Source organism: Anabas testudineus, chromosome 14 (genome assembly GCF_900324465.2).
Source record: "Anabas testudineus chromosome 14, fAnaTes1.2, whole genome shotgun sequence".
NCBI lineage: Eukaryota > Metazoa > Chordata > Actinopteri > Anabantiformes > Anabantidae > Anabas > Anabas testudineus.
Window position 1 is genome coordinate 10,495,953 of NC_046623.1, and position 16,703 is coordinate 10,512,655.

Genomic DNA, 16,703 nt, shown 5'->3' on the forward strand with positions numbered 1-16,703 from the left:
CAAGTGCTCGATAGCGAACTATTGCTTCATTTTGTGTGGTTTTAAAATGTGCATAGTGCAGAAGGTATTATATATGCACGCCAATTTTATGACATACCACGTATAAAAAGATCATGGAGGCCGGTGACACCACCCAATGAGTGTTAGCATGGTGTGGTCAGATCTGTCTGTTCTTTGTTGTTTAGATTCTCACATTTAGTGAGAAATTAGTGCTAAGTGAGATAAATACGTGTTAGAACGGGCGACGGGCGTGACCGGTTATTCTGCAACAATTTCCGACGCTCGTAAACGTAGCACGAGAAAAATGCATTGGGATGGGATCGAGGTCTGTTGATGTGGAAACTGAAAACATGCAGAACAGCGATTAAAAAGTAAAAATGCTTATTACATTTCAGCATAGTAACGTACACAGTCGTAAGATAAATGTAGTAGCGTAGTATTATAAATATAGGATTTAAATACTCAAGTAAAGATGATGCAGACAGAGCTTTCCTGTGGTCTCCGAGTTTAACCACATCCTGGAAAAAACTGTGGTTGAGTAAAGTAAGTACAGTGGTGCAATTCAGACAATTTACAGAGACAATTTCATGGTGTATACACATAGCAGCCTAAATGAAGTTTATTTTTAACTGTCATGTAAAGTGATCATGACAAAACATGGATCTGTAGTATTTGACTGCACAACAGCAACTGATTATGTTCCTCATGGAATCAAATAGTTTTTACAGTCACCTTCACTGAAAACATGATCAAAGCCTTGTGACCAACTTTAGGCCTGACACCACACGCTTATAGTTACCTCTATCTAAAAGATATGTGGAAAAACATATAAAAAGCAGACAGTCTAAAGATACATTTGTATGAAATATGAAGGACCTTCACTTTAATCATAAAAATACACAAAGCGCTGGTTATAGGTCATACAAAAAATGTATATATAAAAAATATGACAGTAATAAATATGGAAAAAGTGTTACTTTTTCTGCAGTTTTTTTTTTCAGTTTTGGCATTGTTCACTGTATAAAATTAAGACTATTTAATACATTATACTATATCACATTTAGCAGACATTTTGAGTTTTCTCCTATACCACAAAATTCCTTCTCAATATGTTGTTTTTTTCCATTCTACAGTGTTTACACCTATGCAGAGGATTCAAATGGGGGTTGGGAGGTAGTGCTGATGAGGTCTCTTGGAAGACTTTCACGGGCCTCTTGCATCTTTGTCCTGGCCCTCTGAAAAGCCTCTGACAAAGAAAAAAAAACATTATAAATAATACAGACCCTATGCAAACTGATCTCCCACTCAACATTAAACCACCAGATCTTAAGTGAACTGTATAGGAAATAACGAACAACGAATTTTGAGTGAATGTCTTTACCTAAGATGGTGCAGACAGCTCCTTGCTGACTAAATCCTCCTAGTTGGTCAAAAACCTTCTGCCTCCTCTTCTTCAACATTGAGGCATCAACAAAGGCCCTTAAATGAACATAATATTGATATAATAAACCACACTTCCAGATACTACATACAGATATTAATAGAATAAATACTGAGCACCAAAATATTGTAGACAAACAAACAAACACAAATGTTCACACTAATAGATGTGGGTCACTATTGCATTGCCATATTTACATTACTAATTTAAGAAATCCATCAGAACTTCAATAATAAATTAATTATCTTAACACACAACAGTCAAATGACGCAGACTGGGGATAAAGCCTGTAAGAAATAAGATACGCAAACTCTACCACTACCATTTTGCGTCTCTAAAAACCCATAAAACAACAATTTGGTTGGCTTTTGATGTTTATATTGTGCCATGAGAAAAATGGTAACAGTAAATGGTCCTATTGTCCTGGACTGGCAAGTTCACTAAATCAGATGCAGTAAACTGGTTCACTGTGTTGCTGTAGACAGGTTTTTCCCATCAGTGCTGGGTAACCTAAACATGGCTTACCGTGCTTGCTGCATGCAGTGCAAATTAAAAGTGACACTTCCAGTGGTTTCAGTGTAAAAGCCAAAGCGACTCAGTCTCTCTCCCTATAGCCATTAAAAAATGAAATAAAAAATCGGTATCATTATTAACACAATAAGAACACTGACACAATGAATACACTGGTTATAACAATAAATTAATAGAAATAATTATAAAATATAATAATAATAATAATAATAATAATAATAATAATAATAAGTCTAATTTTTTTTACTGTATATACGTTTTCTTTAGCTGATACTAACAGAAAACATGCCACACATTGATGTTTATCTATGAAACCAAAGAAAACAAATTACTTATTGTATTTTGGCCTAATAACCTCAGCAGATATGATATCTAATCATGTACACAGTTCAAAACAGAACACTGAATCACATATCAGATCTTCATGAAAAAATAATTTAAGTTGAAAATCTTCACCAATGTACACTGTGTAATTATTTAACAACAAAACATATACAGACATACAGGAGCATCATTTACCTTGGTGAAGCTGTTACATAACACATAAAACACTTACACACAATTATACAGTTTTATTAATGTTGTTTTTAACTGTATTATACATTTTATGGCCTTGTTTAACTTAAAAAATAACCATAGTGCTACGAAAGGTAATTTGCACATCTTCGAGCACAAAAAAGGTAAAATTAAATAAATTCAGTTCTCTCTTCCAGACAGCTTCAAAAAAAGCTTCAACCTACCTTGAAGGTTCCTGGTATTCTGACATAGCTGTTGTCTTCAAGCTCTGGAGAACCTCCGATAAAGAAACGTCTCAGTGCAGAGACTGTCCCTATCTGAAGTGGTCTCCATGTATGGCATGTTATTATATGTTTACCTGAAAACACACAGAAATGTAAGACTGCTAGGTGATCTCCCTTGATACAGTGAACTTCTCTCCAGATTAGATAATGGATTAGTAGAAGTAGTTGCTTGGTATACCTGGTATAGCGGGAAAAAGCAAATAACCATAGCCTTCAGTCCGATAGCGCTGCCAGAAGTCAAGTGAAAGTACCTTGAAGTAGAGCACTGGCCATTGGGGTATTGATTCTGAAATATGGAGAAAACTTCTATATAAGTAAAAAATTTTAAATTAAGTAACACAACACAATAATTTATAATATCCCATGTGTTATACTAACCATCACTCTCTTTTTCACTCATGTAGAAAGTCTCAAAGCTGAAGGGGAAACTGAAGTAAGCTACATTTTCCTGTTGGCAGAGTGAATGTTTAAAGTTTGACAAATCTCAGCAGACATGTTCTGAGGCTATGTACCAGTTTATTTTATACTATACACACCTTCCCTGAGGTTTTGGTCCGGCATGTCTGGGTAACCCCTGAGAGAGACTGGAATGGCAAACTGGACCAATCTTACACAAACAAAAATAATTCAAGTTTAATTGATAAATTTAGTGTAAGTTAACTGATTTATAATGTTGCAACAATCACAATGTAAACAGTACCATAAATAGTCACTATTCTCTTTATTAAGTACAATCTAATGCAACTTCTACTTCGGTTTTTAGGTTGAAAGTGTCTGTTCTGCTATATGTTTATTATTAAGGTCATAGTGGGTGGTTTAGTCATACTGGTGTGCATTATATAGAGAGGTTTTCCTAATGTTTAGTTCCCCTCATGTATGTAAAAAGGGGGGCACCACTCACAAGGTAAAGGTAAGGTGCAAGGTGAATTGTTATCAAAACTATTAATACATTATAGTCACAAACTGTCATCATACAAAGATAATGTCAGGGTCTACAAACATCAACAAGGCTGTTATTACACACAAAGCTGTCCACTCATGGATTATGTTCACAGTCATTCGGGACACTGTTTGGTTTCTGACAGATTTGACAGATTAAAAAACAGCAGCTGGGAATTTGTTTTTTGAACAGCATGACCTCACTATGACCTCAACAATAAACATAGTGGAACAATAATAATAATATTAATAATAATGAAGTATGGCTCACTGTTGGGCAGTTCCATGAAGAAGTGGATGTATAAGTTGTCATATTCAAAGCCTTTAGCTGAGACTGCACAAAGAGAAAAAAAGTGATATAATTACTAAAGACTAGTCATTTAGAAACGTGTACTGTGAGCACAGAGTTCCTACTCACTTATCTCTCCATTCATCAAGTAACGCAGAATTCCCCCTGGAGGCTAGTGGAAAGATATCTGGTGAGTGGAAAGGACTTTACAAGGCCAATTGTGGACCACCAAAGTATTGTTCTGAGATCAATTTAATGTTAATACTGATAAATTCAATCATTCTTCAAACAAAAATGCCAACCATTTACTGACTACAGCTTCTCAGATGTGATTATTTGCTGGTTTATTTTGTCATATTTGATAAACTGAATATCATTTGGGTTTTAGACAAAACAAGTACTTTGTATTAGTAGCTTTGGGCGCAGGGAAAGTTCAGTTGTATTTTATCATATTACTTACCATTTCAAAGTCCTGTCCAACTAGGCTATTGAGGTAATCCTTGTGTCTTACATACAACTAGAAATATAGAAAAAAAAGGCCCATCTCTCAATACATGTCACTTGACTTCATAAATAATCATAAACTCCACTGAAGAAAAGGTCAAAAAGGTGAACTCACATCTTTGTACATGTTCTGTTCCTTCTCCTTATCATCTGGTTTCATGGCTGTGGATACATTCTCCACAGTAAGGCGCCAAACTTCTCTCCTTTCCCCCTCTGTTACAATCCTACTTGACAGCAGGTTACATATTGGCATTATTTTGATTAATAAAAAAATAAATATTATCCTAATAATAAACAAACTGTATTATTTATATCACCACAATGCACCCATTTGCTGATATTTCAATATTATATTTACATAAAGTAGCGGACCTTTAGCAGCTAGTGTGCCTTCATACAGTTTTACCATTCCAAACTTAATTTCCTGTAAGCCATACATTTGTTTCAAAACATAATATCAGAGAATGCTAGAGATAGTGATGTTGTGAACTTGCCTGTAAGGTTCTTTGCCTTTGTTGAAGTCAGGTTTTAAAATTACTGTTCCATTCCCATCTGTTTTTATGGTTACCAGCAAACATTCATTCTCTTTCTGTCCCAGGCTGAGAAGTTAAGCATAGTGAAACTGAGAAAATCTGAACTATATAACATCAAGAATTTTTTAATTTGTGAATGAAACCTGCTAATAGCAAAAAAGTTTGGCCACGGTCAATTTCTGAGCTACAAGATTTGTGTCCTAAATGCAATGTTTACATTCACCCATTACTGAACAGAATGTATGGTTATGGTCTTACCTTCCAGGGGGTGCCAGGTCTGCCATGATATGCATGGTCTGCATTGCATTATTCACTACATGACTGCTCTTCACAAACTCCTCTGTGGGCTCCCAGTTGACGATTTTTGACTTAGGGATGCTACAATCCCTGGAAAATACACCAGACCCTCTGTCACATTTCTTTTTAGAACATTTAACACCAGAATCCCTGTCTTTGAGAATTTATTAAGCTTCTGAATAAAATTATATCCTGCTAGAATGCCAATGTGTTTATACAATTTGATTAGTACTATACGCTCCACAGAGTGAGCTGGAGTTTCACTTACATGGTGTGTCTGTCCTGACGTCTGTGTCTCACACTGGCCATCCTTTCAGCCAAAAAAGTGGGGCTGGACTTGGTTGGGGTCAATAAGTCAGTGGCTTGCTGCTTTATGGATAAAAACAAGAAACTACTTAAAAACACAGTTACAGACTATTTTTAAACTTTGTGGTGTCGCATTTATTTCACAGCTAATTTGGAACATGTGACTACAACAGGAGAAAAGACGCTTCTTCTTTCAGTGACTGCAAACGAGAAAATTTAAATATGTGCGACTTCTGGGTCACACATATTTAAAGCCGCTGACTAAAATGGCAGAACACCCCAAAAAAATCTGTGTTTGTCATTGCATTCAGAAAGGGCCTTTCATCTTTTCAAAGTGGTACTAGAAAAAGGTGGCCATGAATTTAAAGACCACAGTCAGGGTAGGAACTCCAGGAAATTAGCTTATTCGCTTAATATATTAGTAAGCTTAATTAAACTTATTTAAGTTGAACTTGATGTTTATCTGGTTTGAATGTAAAAAATAACCCTGTAATGTGAGTTACTAGATGATGGTGCCGACACTGGTGCAGCACAACCTACCAGCTGGTGGAAAAGAAGACAGTTTGTGTAACGGTCATGGTCGGTGTATGTGAAAATCCTGTTATTTCTTCGGCTCTTGTTCCTGTTGAGGGCCTTGACTTCTTTGTGGTACTGACGGTCCAGAGGCGTCTGACAGACTGCCTCATTCTGGAAAAGCTCCATCTCATACTAGAACAACACGCAGGATGTTATACATTTGTAGTGGGATTCATAAATATACATACGTTTTGATTTTTACTAGGCAAAGTAAAGTATTAATCACAAAATTGGCTTTTATTGTTGAATTTTAGGGTTATTTTTTAATCTATGGCATTTTCAGAATTGGCATTTAAAGTTTATCAGAACTTTCTGTCAGATAAGGATACTATACTATATACTTATACTATACACAAAGTTCTACCTGACTGAAAAATTTCTCCTGCCAGCCGACCACAAGCTCCTCCTCATTATCACCTGGCGAGAGAGTAAGAGAAATGTTATGTTAATAAAATATTCTTTGAAGGAAACAAGCACTTAAAACATGCACACATACACAAGTATTGGAAAATTGCTGTAGACTAATAAATCTTTGGGTTTTACATCAAAAGATTCATATTAGACAAAACATCAATATTTCAGCTTTTATTTCCAGGTGTTTAAACTAAAACTATTTAGTAGTTGCCATCTCTATCTAAATGACTTAAGGTCAAGATCAAGTGATGTATGGACAGTATGATGACTAAAGTGGTGTAACACACACGCACAGTACAAAGAAAACACTAAATTATGAAAACGAGACTGTTCAGAAATATTTTTCTGAGAAAATTAAGATCACTGCATAAGTAACATTACCCTTATGGCCTTGTGAAGTGAGGGTTTCCAATTCAATGGCTCCACCGTCGTGCTGGGACAAAACCTGCTGCTGGAGGTGCTGAGAAAGTGCTGTTGTGGAAGTCACCTTCTCTATACGCACCCTTAGGTGGGGGGAACATATGCAATAAGATACATATATATATAAATAACATGCCCCGAGTCCACCTTTCTAAGTTGTGTTAGCACGTCTGAGTTTTGTACCGATGCTAATATTGACATTACAGTAACATTACTACTACTTACTTCATTTTTAGGTTTTTGACCACATCCCGAGAACGATACACAGCTTCTCCCGTATCTGTGTTCCAGCTGTCCGCCATGTATTTAGCATTTAGTAAACCTTAAACATATGCGAAACGCTAATGGTTTGATTTTAGCTAGGTTAACGCTAGCACGTTTCGTTAGCTAGAGGTATCACCCAACTGGTTTTATTAGTTACCTCTTGCAACGTGCGCCTTATTGCGCAGCGTTTGTAACATATATCTGGCAGGAATGTCAACGCAGCATTCAACAAAGCAGTTTGTGTTGCAGGAAGAAAATATTTACCACAATAAGTCAACAAACTTAAAATCAAGAATGAAGCACAACAAATGGATAGTTGTCGTTGCCATAGAGATGGGGGAGGGCTTGTTTTTGTTCTTTGGGTTACAGCGCCACCTGCAGAGCTGGAGTCAGTAGAACCAGTTCCAATGCAATAAGGTTTTCTTCATACTGGATTACCTCTGCTCAAGAATTAATAAATAATTTTCTTTCTTTTTTTTATTGGAGCTCTGGTACATTTTTTTATGTCTATGTGCTGCTTGCAGTTTAACCGGCCCACCGGCTTTAATCCCAACAACCGTTCTATACTAGAGAATACTACAAGTCTAAAAAGGGGTTTGTGCATCAAAAACTTCTTTCTTCTCCAGTCAGTTATCTCACTTCCACTTTGATTTATTCTGTGACTCGACCCCCAGGCTGAGAAGAAGCTCTACAGGATAAAACTAGTTATCGGTATGTAAAGTACAGGAAAGTTCATTAAATTGGAGGCTTGGACAATATTTCAGATATACTGTCTGTAGTGTATTTTACTGCAGCATTAGAAAGGTCTTTGTTGGTACAGGAACAACATTCAGTGGGGATGAAGTGTGAACAAGACTGTTTTTAATACAAATTAATGCCATTTCTGTCCTGTATTATTCCACTACCTACAAAACATGCTTTTGTATTTTATTGTGTGTTTATTATTTTCCTTGCTTTTCACGTGTGACATTTCCAGATTGTTATTGGATTCATTTATGGGACCTTGGGCCCTATAAATTCACAGACTAACAGTACTCTACCCTATCGTTTGGCGGCGGTAACGGTGTACTGTGGTCGCAATCTACCGTTAAATGACAAACGAAGAAGAAGACAGGCGAGGCGGAACCAATCACGCCGCCTGGCGGGTCCTGGGTTGTTGTTGTGGTGCTGACCTGTCACACTTTTCTCAAATATTGGAACTTTTTATTTTCTTTACAGGATGGCGTCGTTTGTGACTGATGTTCTTGCCAGCTCTGGCAAACTTGAGAAAGAAGACCTGTCCAGCAAAATAAGCAAAATGTCGCGCAAGGTGGAAGATACAAAGGTAACCTAAGTCTACTATCTAGCATAGCATTAGCTACGCTAAGTAACGTTAATGCTAAAGTTTAAACTAGCGTTAGCTGTTAGCGCTATGATATATGGAGAGGTTAGGACGCTTTATTAATCCTACGCAGCGTTAGATAAAAAAAACACCCAATGACTTTTAATAAGACCATTAACGTTAGATAATACACAGTGAGCTTTTTAGCCAGTTTTATTAAAGTGAGTTTAATAGCCAGACTGTTAGCTAACCATTTGTGACATCTGGGTTACTACGTGGCTCCATCAGATACAATCACACGATGTGAGGACATATTTGAAACATTAACTAAATATATTTATATTTTCGTTAGCAGTATTACCTTTGTAGATTGAATAACTGGTTATCGTTTCAGGATGCGTTTGGGGAAAGTATAACTGTAGTAAAAACCTTAGCCTATATGTGTAACTTTAGCTTATAAACAAACATCTTAGCTAAAACATCAATAACGACATCAAAAGTTCAATATTAATAATAGAAACAAAATTTATGAAAAATAGCGTAAAGCTTACTTTTTGTATGAATGTTTAGTGCACGAATAGTGTTTTTCTCGCTTTCTAAGACGCTCTCAGTGACACTGGGACTTGATCTTCACCTTCTTGGCACATCAGAATGTCTATCTTGCTAATAACTTACATCTTTCCTTAGGTTTCTCCCAAAGACCTAAATTTAATTGGGTTAATTGTGTCAAACAAAAATACTTTATCCATAATAGATGTGTTGCTGTTTGCAAAAATGGATCAAATAGACTTGAACTATGAACTATGTAGTATTTAATTGTTTGTTTTTTTACATTTACAATTTCTTTTTTTTGTTTGTTTGTTTGTTTGTTTGTTTTTCTGTGTTTTACCAGTAGTATTTATACTATTCACTTTTTCAGAGTTTAAACAGTATGGAAAAAGTATGAAATCTTATGCATTACAATCCTGAAAAAACATGTACCTGAGCTTTTCTGATTTGGGGTGAATTCCTAATCATTGTGAAAAGAATCCAGTACAAATGTTGTGCTATATTGAATGTCTGACTTTGTCTGCTGTAGATGCTTATGTAGGCCTTGCATGACAACGACCATTCATGGAAACAAACAAACAAAAAAAAAAACAGAACACAAGAATACAGTAAAAAGAATGAAAAAACTATTTAAAAACTTATATTTACACTATTTAAACAGATCATGTCAAAAATGAGCAAGTGCATAGTGCAGCAGGGTTTGTTATTTCCAGTATAATTACCTTGAGAAATATAAACAAAGAATAAATATAAATAATATTACTACATATATTGCCTCACAATCAGTGCCCTGGCTTTAAAACAAAGGGCCCATCCTTACAAATTTTCTATTAACTTTATTAACTTTTTTTTTTTGCATCTTTTCTTCCCAGGAAGAAGTATGTGATATGATAAACAAGAGGTATGGTGACTTCTTACCTAGTCTTCAAGGATCTGAGGAGCTAATGGTGCAGGTTGATGAGGTCTCCAAAGAAATGGATGCCCTTAAAAGCTGCATTGAGAATGAGGTATGAGTGACACTGTTTATAAGTAAAGCTAGCTCCTCTGAAAGAACAGAACAGACAGGTTCAACTTTTAACTGTTGTGTGCGTCATCACAGGTGCAGCAAAATATCCATGTGGCCGTGGCTGAATATGCAAAGCTGAAGCAGCAGCTGGAGAAAAACACTATAATTATAACAATGCTAGGACATCTGAAGGAGGTACATTATACTTGACATCTGTTGATATAATGAAATACACAAATAATGTCAGAGAAATTATGAACATAAAGCATCATGTAGAAAAAAAAGATAAACTGTTTTTTAATATCTTCTTGTAAAAGTTACCGTATGTTGTCCTAAATGTGTAGAGTTGTAAATTTAAAACAAATGACTAGTACTAAAAATAGTTTTGGATGGGTGTTGAATATTCTGTGTGACTCAGTTTCACAGTGCAATGGAGGAGTTCAGCAAAGCTCTGCTGGAAAAGAATTATGTTGATGCAGCCAACCAGCTGGAAAAGGTAAGAGCTGCTTACATCATGTCCACGCAGCATTCCTTCTGCTATTAAGTAAACCTGCAAAATTAATTTAACACAGACACCAACCAAGCTAATTTGGATTCTTCTGCAAGACAAAGCTAAATCTGATTCATTTCAGAAGTTGAAATTGGCACACTAAGTTCCTGCCCTGATGCAGTCACCACACTAATCAATGGGTAATGTTTTTATCAGGCAAGGGTCAGTGTAGATTTGTTGAAGGGCTGGAAGACTTCCCAGCTGCCACTTCTCAGTGCTCTCAGCTCTGAGTTGACGGTGCAGAGAGAAAACTTAATTTACCACCTGGGAGATGAATGGAAGCGCCTAGTCATCTGGAGATTACCATCATCTAAGGGTAAGACTCCCACATAAAACTGTTTGAAATGTTCAGTGTCTAGTAAAATGTCACATAGCGCAACTATATGAAGTGAACTGTACCATATGATGGGTAAAAACTTTCTGCTACAAAATATATTTTCATCTAACAAAATAGGCTAAGCTTGTCAAATGTTACAGGGCTCAGTGTTGTCTTAAAGGTAAAGGAGACAATCACTAAAAAATACGAGACTTTCTCCCACCAGTGTTGCTGGATGCATTTTATTAATGTGACAGGCTGTCCAGATGTGTTGCATTAGCAGTGACAGTGTTGTATTTCTACAACTAGAGCCTGCAGGTCTGAATTCACTCCTGAAGGTGGAGCTGAACCTGAGCCAGGGTTTCACGAAGGACGGTGAAGCAAAACCACCTGCTTTGCTTTGCTGTGTTCTGCAAGCTCTGGCAATCCAGAGAGATCTTCAGCTCAAGATCAAACTCTTCAGTAAAAACAAACTCTCTTCACTCTTTCTTTCATTTTATTTGATATTTGATAACATTTTTTGGCAGTTTTAGCTTTTAAATACTGATGTATATATCTGTATTATATTATACTATGTATTCAAGGTTGTGTTCAGTGCTGGTTTTTGTTATGTTGTTTCTGTCACTCAGGTCAAGTACTGCTAAAGAATATGTTGAAGCCGCTGGTGATATACGCATCACTTTCAGTGAGGGTGTCAGAGCAGCAGGGTGAGGGAACCTTCCTGTCCTTACAGTGTTTGGACGAGAGCCACGAGGAGCGATCTACTCCTTCACAGGTCTACACCAAACTGCTGCTGGTGCTCAAGACACTGCACTCCCACTTGCTAGGTACAGTATAAATGAGCCTTTAGGTTTGAGCCTTTGTCATTCTGTTTGGCATCCTGATTCTTTGGTTTCTCATTCCCTAACCAGTCACAGGTGTTAAACTGGTGTTAACCAAATGTTGGAAATGTTTGTCATTACATTATCAGTAGCAATACCCTGACCCAACAGCAGAAATATTCATCATATCTATTATCCATGCTTACCTCTAACTTTCTACTGAAATATTACATTTATTATTTTTCAGATGTATCTATTGGTGATAAGAAACTGTCAACTATCTTGGGAGAACTGATTTGGGAAGAACTTTCTCAGTGCATCATCCATGATTGTCTGCTCTACTCCATCCCCACCAACAGCAGTCAGCTGGAGAAATACAACACTGTATGGACATAATGGATTTTTCTTTAGTGTAATGAATATAGAGTAGAATTCTTATTGAACACATTTCTTTTCTTGTACATATTGAAGGTGATCAAGGAAACAGAGGAGTTTGAAAAGTCTCTGAAGGAGATGCAGTACCTGCAGGGGGACTCCACAGACCTGCTCAAATATGCTAGGGATGTTAACTGTCACTTTGCCAGCAAGAAGTGCAAGGATGTCATCGTGGCAGCCCGCAAACTCATGACCTCCAAGATGCACAACACTGTGAAAGTATGCATTAACTAAGTGTCTGTTTGAATATACTGGAAACTGGTATAAAGCTACACACCCACACTACCTGTAACACCACAATCTCTTAATGTACTAATGTAGCAAATGTACTACACAGAAATACACAATTTAAAGACAAGAATATTGTAAGACTTCTTATTATCTTTACAAACACACACACACACGCAGTTACATGTTCTGTCTGTGGAACTAAAGTTAGTGCTCGATGAAGTGCTCTAAAAAGTAAACTACTGTATTAGTTTTCACTTTTAAGTTTTAAGTTTTAAGTTATCCTGAAATTTGTTTTACCATTTTTTCCTCCCTATTTAATTGCTTTAATTTTTATCTCTAGATCACAGCAGACTCAAAACTCCGTCTCCCCAAGCTGCCTGCTCCAAAGTCAGATGTGAAGGTGAAGCAAGACATCACAAAGGAGGAGACGACAATGGAGAACACAAAGCAGCTTTCTGCTTGGAGTCTGTGTCTACCAGCCTGTCGCATCAGTGAGTCAGTGCAGCAGCTGATGGAGCTGGCACTCAACACCCTGTGTGAGGCCGTGGGGAGCTCCACACAATGGTATGTTACAGCACCAAAGACCTTACTGTCTTCTGTATTGACCTGGGTCACGTGTGCCTGTGTCTTATTTTGTTTTGCTAAACAAACAGAACAAGTTTCCATTGACAGTAAATTCAAATTCTTTAAAGTTTTAGCATTTCTCATAAAAGTTTCTCATTTCTCAACATATTGATAAGTAAATAAATAGACACCTTTTTTAAGCCCCTGTGATTTTTTTAAATAAATCATCCTAGCATATTGAGGCTTGTCAGGCTTTTCAGATCATCATCTGTGAATAAATACTGTATTGTAAAATAAAATCAATCTTCATTCTTTTCAGTGCACTACAACTCTTCTTCACCGTGAGAAACATTTTCCAGCTGTTCCATGATGTTGTACCCACCTATCACAAGTAAGGACGTTTTAGTCACATTACATACAACAAACTAAACCAACCATTTCACCTGAAAGTGTGAATGATTGTCTCTTGTTTCTCTACTACTCAATCTAGGGAGAACCTGCTCAAGTTCCCTCACCTTGCTGCCATCCAGCACAACAACTGTATGTACTTGGCCCACCACCTCCTCACGCTGGGCCACCATTTCAGAGCTCACTTGCCACAGCCCCTCAGTGAAGGTGTTGCAACATTTGTCGACATGGTGCCTGGTTTCAGGAAACTAGGTAAACAAAGTAGTACTAGAGCTGTTAAATACATTGCCATGAAAAATAATACTGAAATTTATGGTTGTTGGCAGATGATTCTTGGTGATTTTGTGACATTTTTACCAACACGCTGGTCCATATCAAGGCATCTCCAAAACATTTCCTGTATTAATTTTCTGTGGAAATTCATTCACACTTCTACTTGTTTTCCTTTAGGTGCCCAGTGCTTCTTAGCTCAGTTGAATGTCCAGAGAGCTGAACTGCTGGAGAGACTTTCCACTGCTCACAACTTCTGCAATCTAGATGATGAAGATAATTACATAGCAGCCAGTAAAGCAGTAAGACAGGTGAGAAAAAAGGTTCACTGAACTTCTGTAGCAATCTGTTCAGTGGCAGTTTTTAATGGATACCATTTCAGTGTTGAAGAATTTGTTTTATTATGTATTCTTTGTTTGTATTTTTTACATGTGTTATTTTCTTTGGTTGATTACAGGTCATTCATCAGTTGAAACAGCTGGGCACAGTGTGGCAGGATGTCCTACCAGTCACCATATATTGTAAAGCGATGGGCAACCTCCTCAACACAGCGATCACAGAAATCATTGCTAAAATTATGATGCTAGAGGTTTGTTTTTTGTTTTGTTTTGTTTTCTTTTCTTTTTTCAAATTATGGAGCCCATAGGTGTTAAAACATTAACAAATCTCTTGGTTTACAAAAAAGAGAAAGTCATCAAAGAGTTTTGGGAAGATATGAAGATGATGTACTGCATACACATAGCATGCTTTTGATTTACAGGATATTTCCTCTGAGGATGGGGAGCACCTCCACACTCTGTGCCAAACCATTATTGAGGAAGGTCCACTGGTTTTCATCCCTCTGGCTGAGGAAAACAAGAACAAGAAATATCAGGAGGAAGTGCCTCTCTATGTGAAGAAGTGGGGTACCTTCAAGGAGCTGGTTATTGTGCTGCGGGCCAACTTGCAGGAGATTGTTGACAGGTGAGAAGCAAACTTGACAAGTATTAGAAAAAAATATATAGTCTAGTTTTGAAACAAAGAATTATCTATGTAGAGTAAGAAATCTGGTTTATTCTCATACTTTTTTGTACAGTTGGCTGAGTTGTCCATCACTTCTCTCCACAGGTGGGCTGATGGTAAAGGTCCGTTGGCGTTGGAGTTCTCCAGTTCAGAGGTGAAGAATCTGATCCGAGCCTTGTTTCAGAATACAGAGAGACGAGCTGTGGCTCTGACCAAAATCAAATAAACACTTGGAACAAATGACCACAAAGAAGATTCTATCCCAGTTTTTCCTCTGAGGAAAATATGATTCATGCCTCAATGCTTTTCCATTTTCTATTGTATACTTTAAATACATGAATTTACATTGATGGACATTAGATTGAACAGTTGTCATAAGGACATTGTTGGGTGTTATCAGTCTGTGGGATATTTTCCTTTTTAGCATTCAGACTGCAGTTAGTCCAACAGATTAAATGAACTCTTCTTTATATCAGTGTCCTGCAGCCTCAGTTTACATCTATGGGGATTTACTGCAACAAAGGTTGTGCCACCAGTAGCATACTATTACATATATTAACATGATGTATCCAGGGTTTATTGCTGCACATTAATTATCACAGTTCATCCTTAGTTAAGAAGTCTAAGCCTTTCTGCAGCGATTTTCATTTCTGAACAATGAGTTAAGTGATATGTGTACAAACCTCAGTGCTTCTAAAACTTTTGGCTCTGACAAAAAAAAAAAAAAAAAAACCTGGACCTTCCTTCTATTAAGACTGTTCTTGTTCAAGCCATTAAAGTGAACTCTTCTGTGATGTATTTATTACCAATAAATAAACCAAAGGTCTCCACTTTATAGAACCTTTTTTAAAACAGCTTTAATGAATATGATGATATTAGATTTAAAGAGGAACTTCTTTACATCTGTCTATACTTTCATCAGTCATGTAACCTTTTAAAACTAAGACGTGAATATTGATTTTACTGAGATAATGTTTTGTTATCCGATGTGTTCTTTGACAAGACACTGATCCACTTGCACAAGATGGTTAGCCTAACACCTTGCATGGTAGCTCACTACCGCTGGTTTAAGAATGAGTCACTAGGACAGGCTACAGAAATAGACGTCTTGTTTTTTTACATTGTGGTTAACGTAATTTGTTAATTAATGACATACACAAGCTAAACTGTGGTACTGTATTATGCTTTATGCATCTGGAATTATATTATATAATATAATATATAATAATATATATAATATTTTAAAATAATATGTGAATCATTTTCTAGCTGTCTTGCAATTATTGTGCTAATGAATCTTCTAGAGCCTAAGGAGACAGCATCAAGTGTCAGTATTCACGTCGCCATAATCTGCGGCTTGGCCTGAGTTTCTGACCAAAATAGCTGGTGATTAGTTTTCTGATGTATGTAAATTCTTAATAATTTCAGCTGTTTTCTCTTTTTAAAGGGATCAATTCCCTTAGAGTGAAATTCCACACTGCCTCCAATGAGGTTAACATTCAACTTTTCAAGAGCCACCTGGTCAAGGTGGCAACAATACTGTTTCAGACATAACAAACACGGTACACATAATTATAGTGATAAAACTAAATAATATACTAAAACTTAAATAAGCCAAGGAAAAGAAATAAAGTAGGTGTCTATATTTATAAAGCTATTCACCATAGAATTTACATTGGCTGCAAACCTGACCACAGATATGTGTTTTAGAACTTTGATATTTGATGTATCATACATTTGATCATAACCTGGCTTGTATTAAGTAGTAGTGAGTAAATAAATTAATTATTACAGTAAATAATAATTATTATTTTAATGCTATTCTCAATTTAGCCTGATGGGTGGCGATGATTTAGCAAAGCGTCGAACATGAACGCCCTCAAATCTGAAGAAGAAGAAGTGGTGCCAGGAGAACA

The 16,703-nt window shown here is 36.6% G+C and overlaps 2 protein-coding genes across 3 annotated transcripts; one reads left to right on the forward strand and one right to left on the reverse strand.

Moving 5' to 3' along the window:
* Window positions 1–1,125: 1,125 nt before the first annotated feature.
* mks1 (MKS transition zone complex subunit 1) lies at window positions 1,126–7,646 on the reverse strand. Of its 2 annotated transcripts, none has more exons than XM_026370310.1 (18): window positions 7,276–7,646; window positions 7,012–7,133; window positions 6,581–6,633; window positions 6,181–6,348; window positions 5,603–5,700; window positions 5,296–5,424; window positions 4,999–5,103; window positions 4,620–4,728; window positions 4,461–4,517; window positions 4,130–4,172; window positions 3,983–4,045; window positions 3,309–3,379; window positions 3,151–3,220; window positions 2,951–3,058; window positions 2,713–2,846; window positions 1,967–2,049; window positions 1,382–1,479; window positions 1,126–1,246 (listed from the first exon to the last, which is right to left on the reverse strand). In XM_026370310.1, the coding sequence occupies exons 1-18, from the start codon at window positions 7,350–7,352 to the stop codon at window positions 1,143–1,145; spliced, it is 1,692 nt and encodes a 563-aa protein (XP_026226095.1). In that variant the 5' UTR covers window positions 7,353–7,646; the 3' UTR covers window positions 1,126–1,142. The 2 variants fall into 2 exon arrangements, with proteins under 2 accessions (XP_026226095.1, XP_026226094.1); XM_026370309.1 differs by having other exon boundaries at window positions 5,603–5,703.
* A 794-nt stretch (window positions 7,647–8,440) lies between these two features.
* zw10 (zw10 kinetochore protein) lies at window positions 8,441–15,617 on the forward strand. Its single transcript, XM_026373248.1, has 16 exons — window positions 8,441–8,638; window positions 10,057–10,191; window positions 10,284–10,385; window positions 10,609–10,686; window positions 10,897–11,056; window positions 11,366–11,518; window positions 11,686–11,883; window positions 12,125–12,261; window positions 12,349–12,531; window positions 12,884–13,107; window positions 13,427–13,498; window positions 13,598–13,767; window positions 13,966–14,096; window positions 14,243–14,374; window positions 14,546–14,748; window positions 14,893–15,617. The coding sequence occupies exons 1-16, from the start codon at window positions 8,534–8,536 to the stop codon at window positions 15,011–15,013; spliced, it is 2,304 nt and encodes a 767-aa protein (XP_026229033.1). The 5' UTR covers window positions 8,441–8,533; the 3' UTR covers window positions 15,014–15,617.
* Window positions 15,618–16,703: the final 1,086 nt, after the last annotated feature.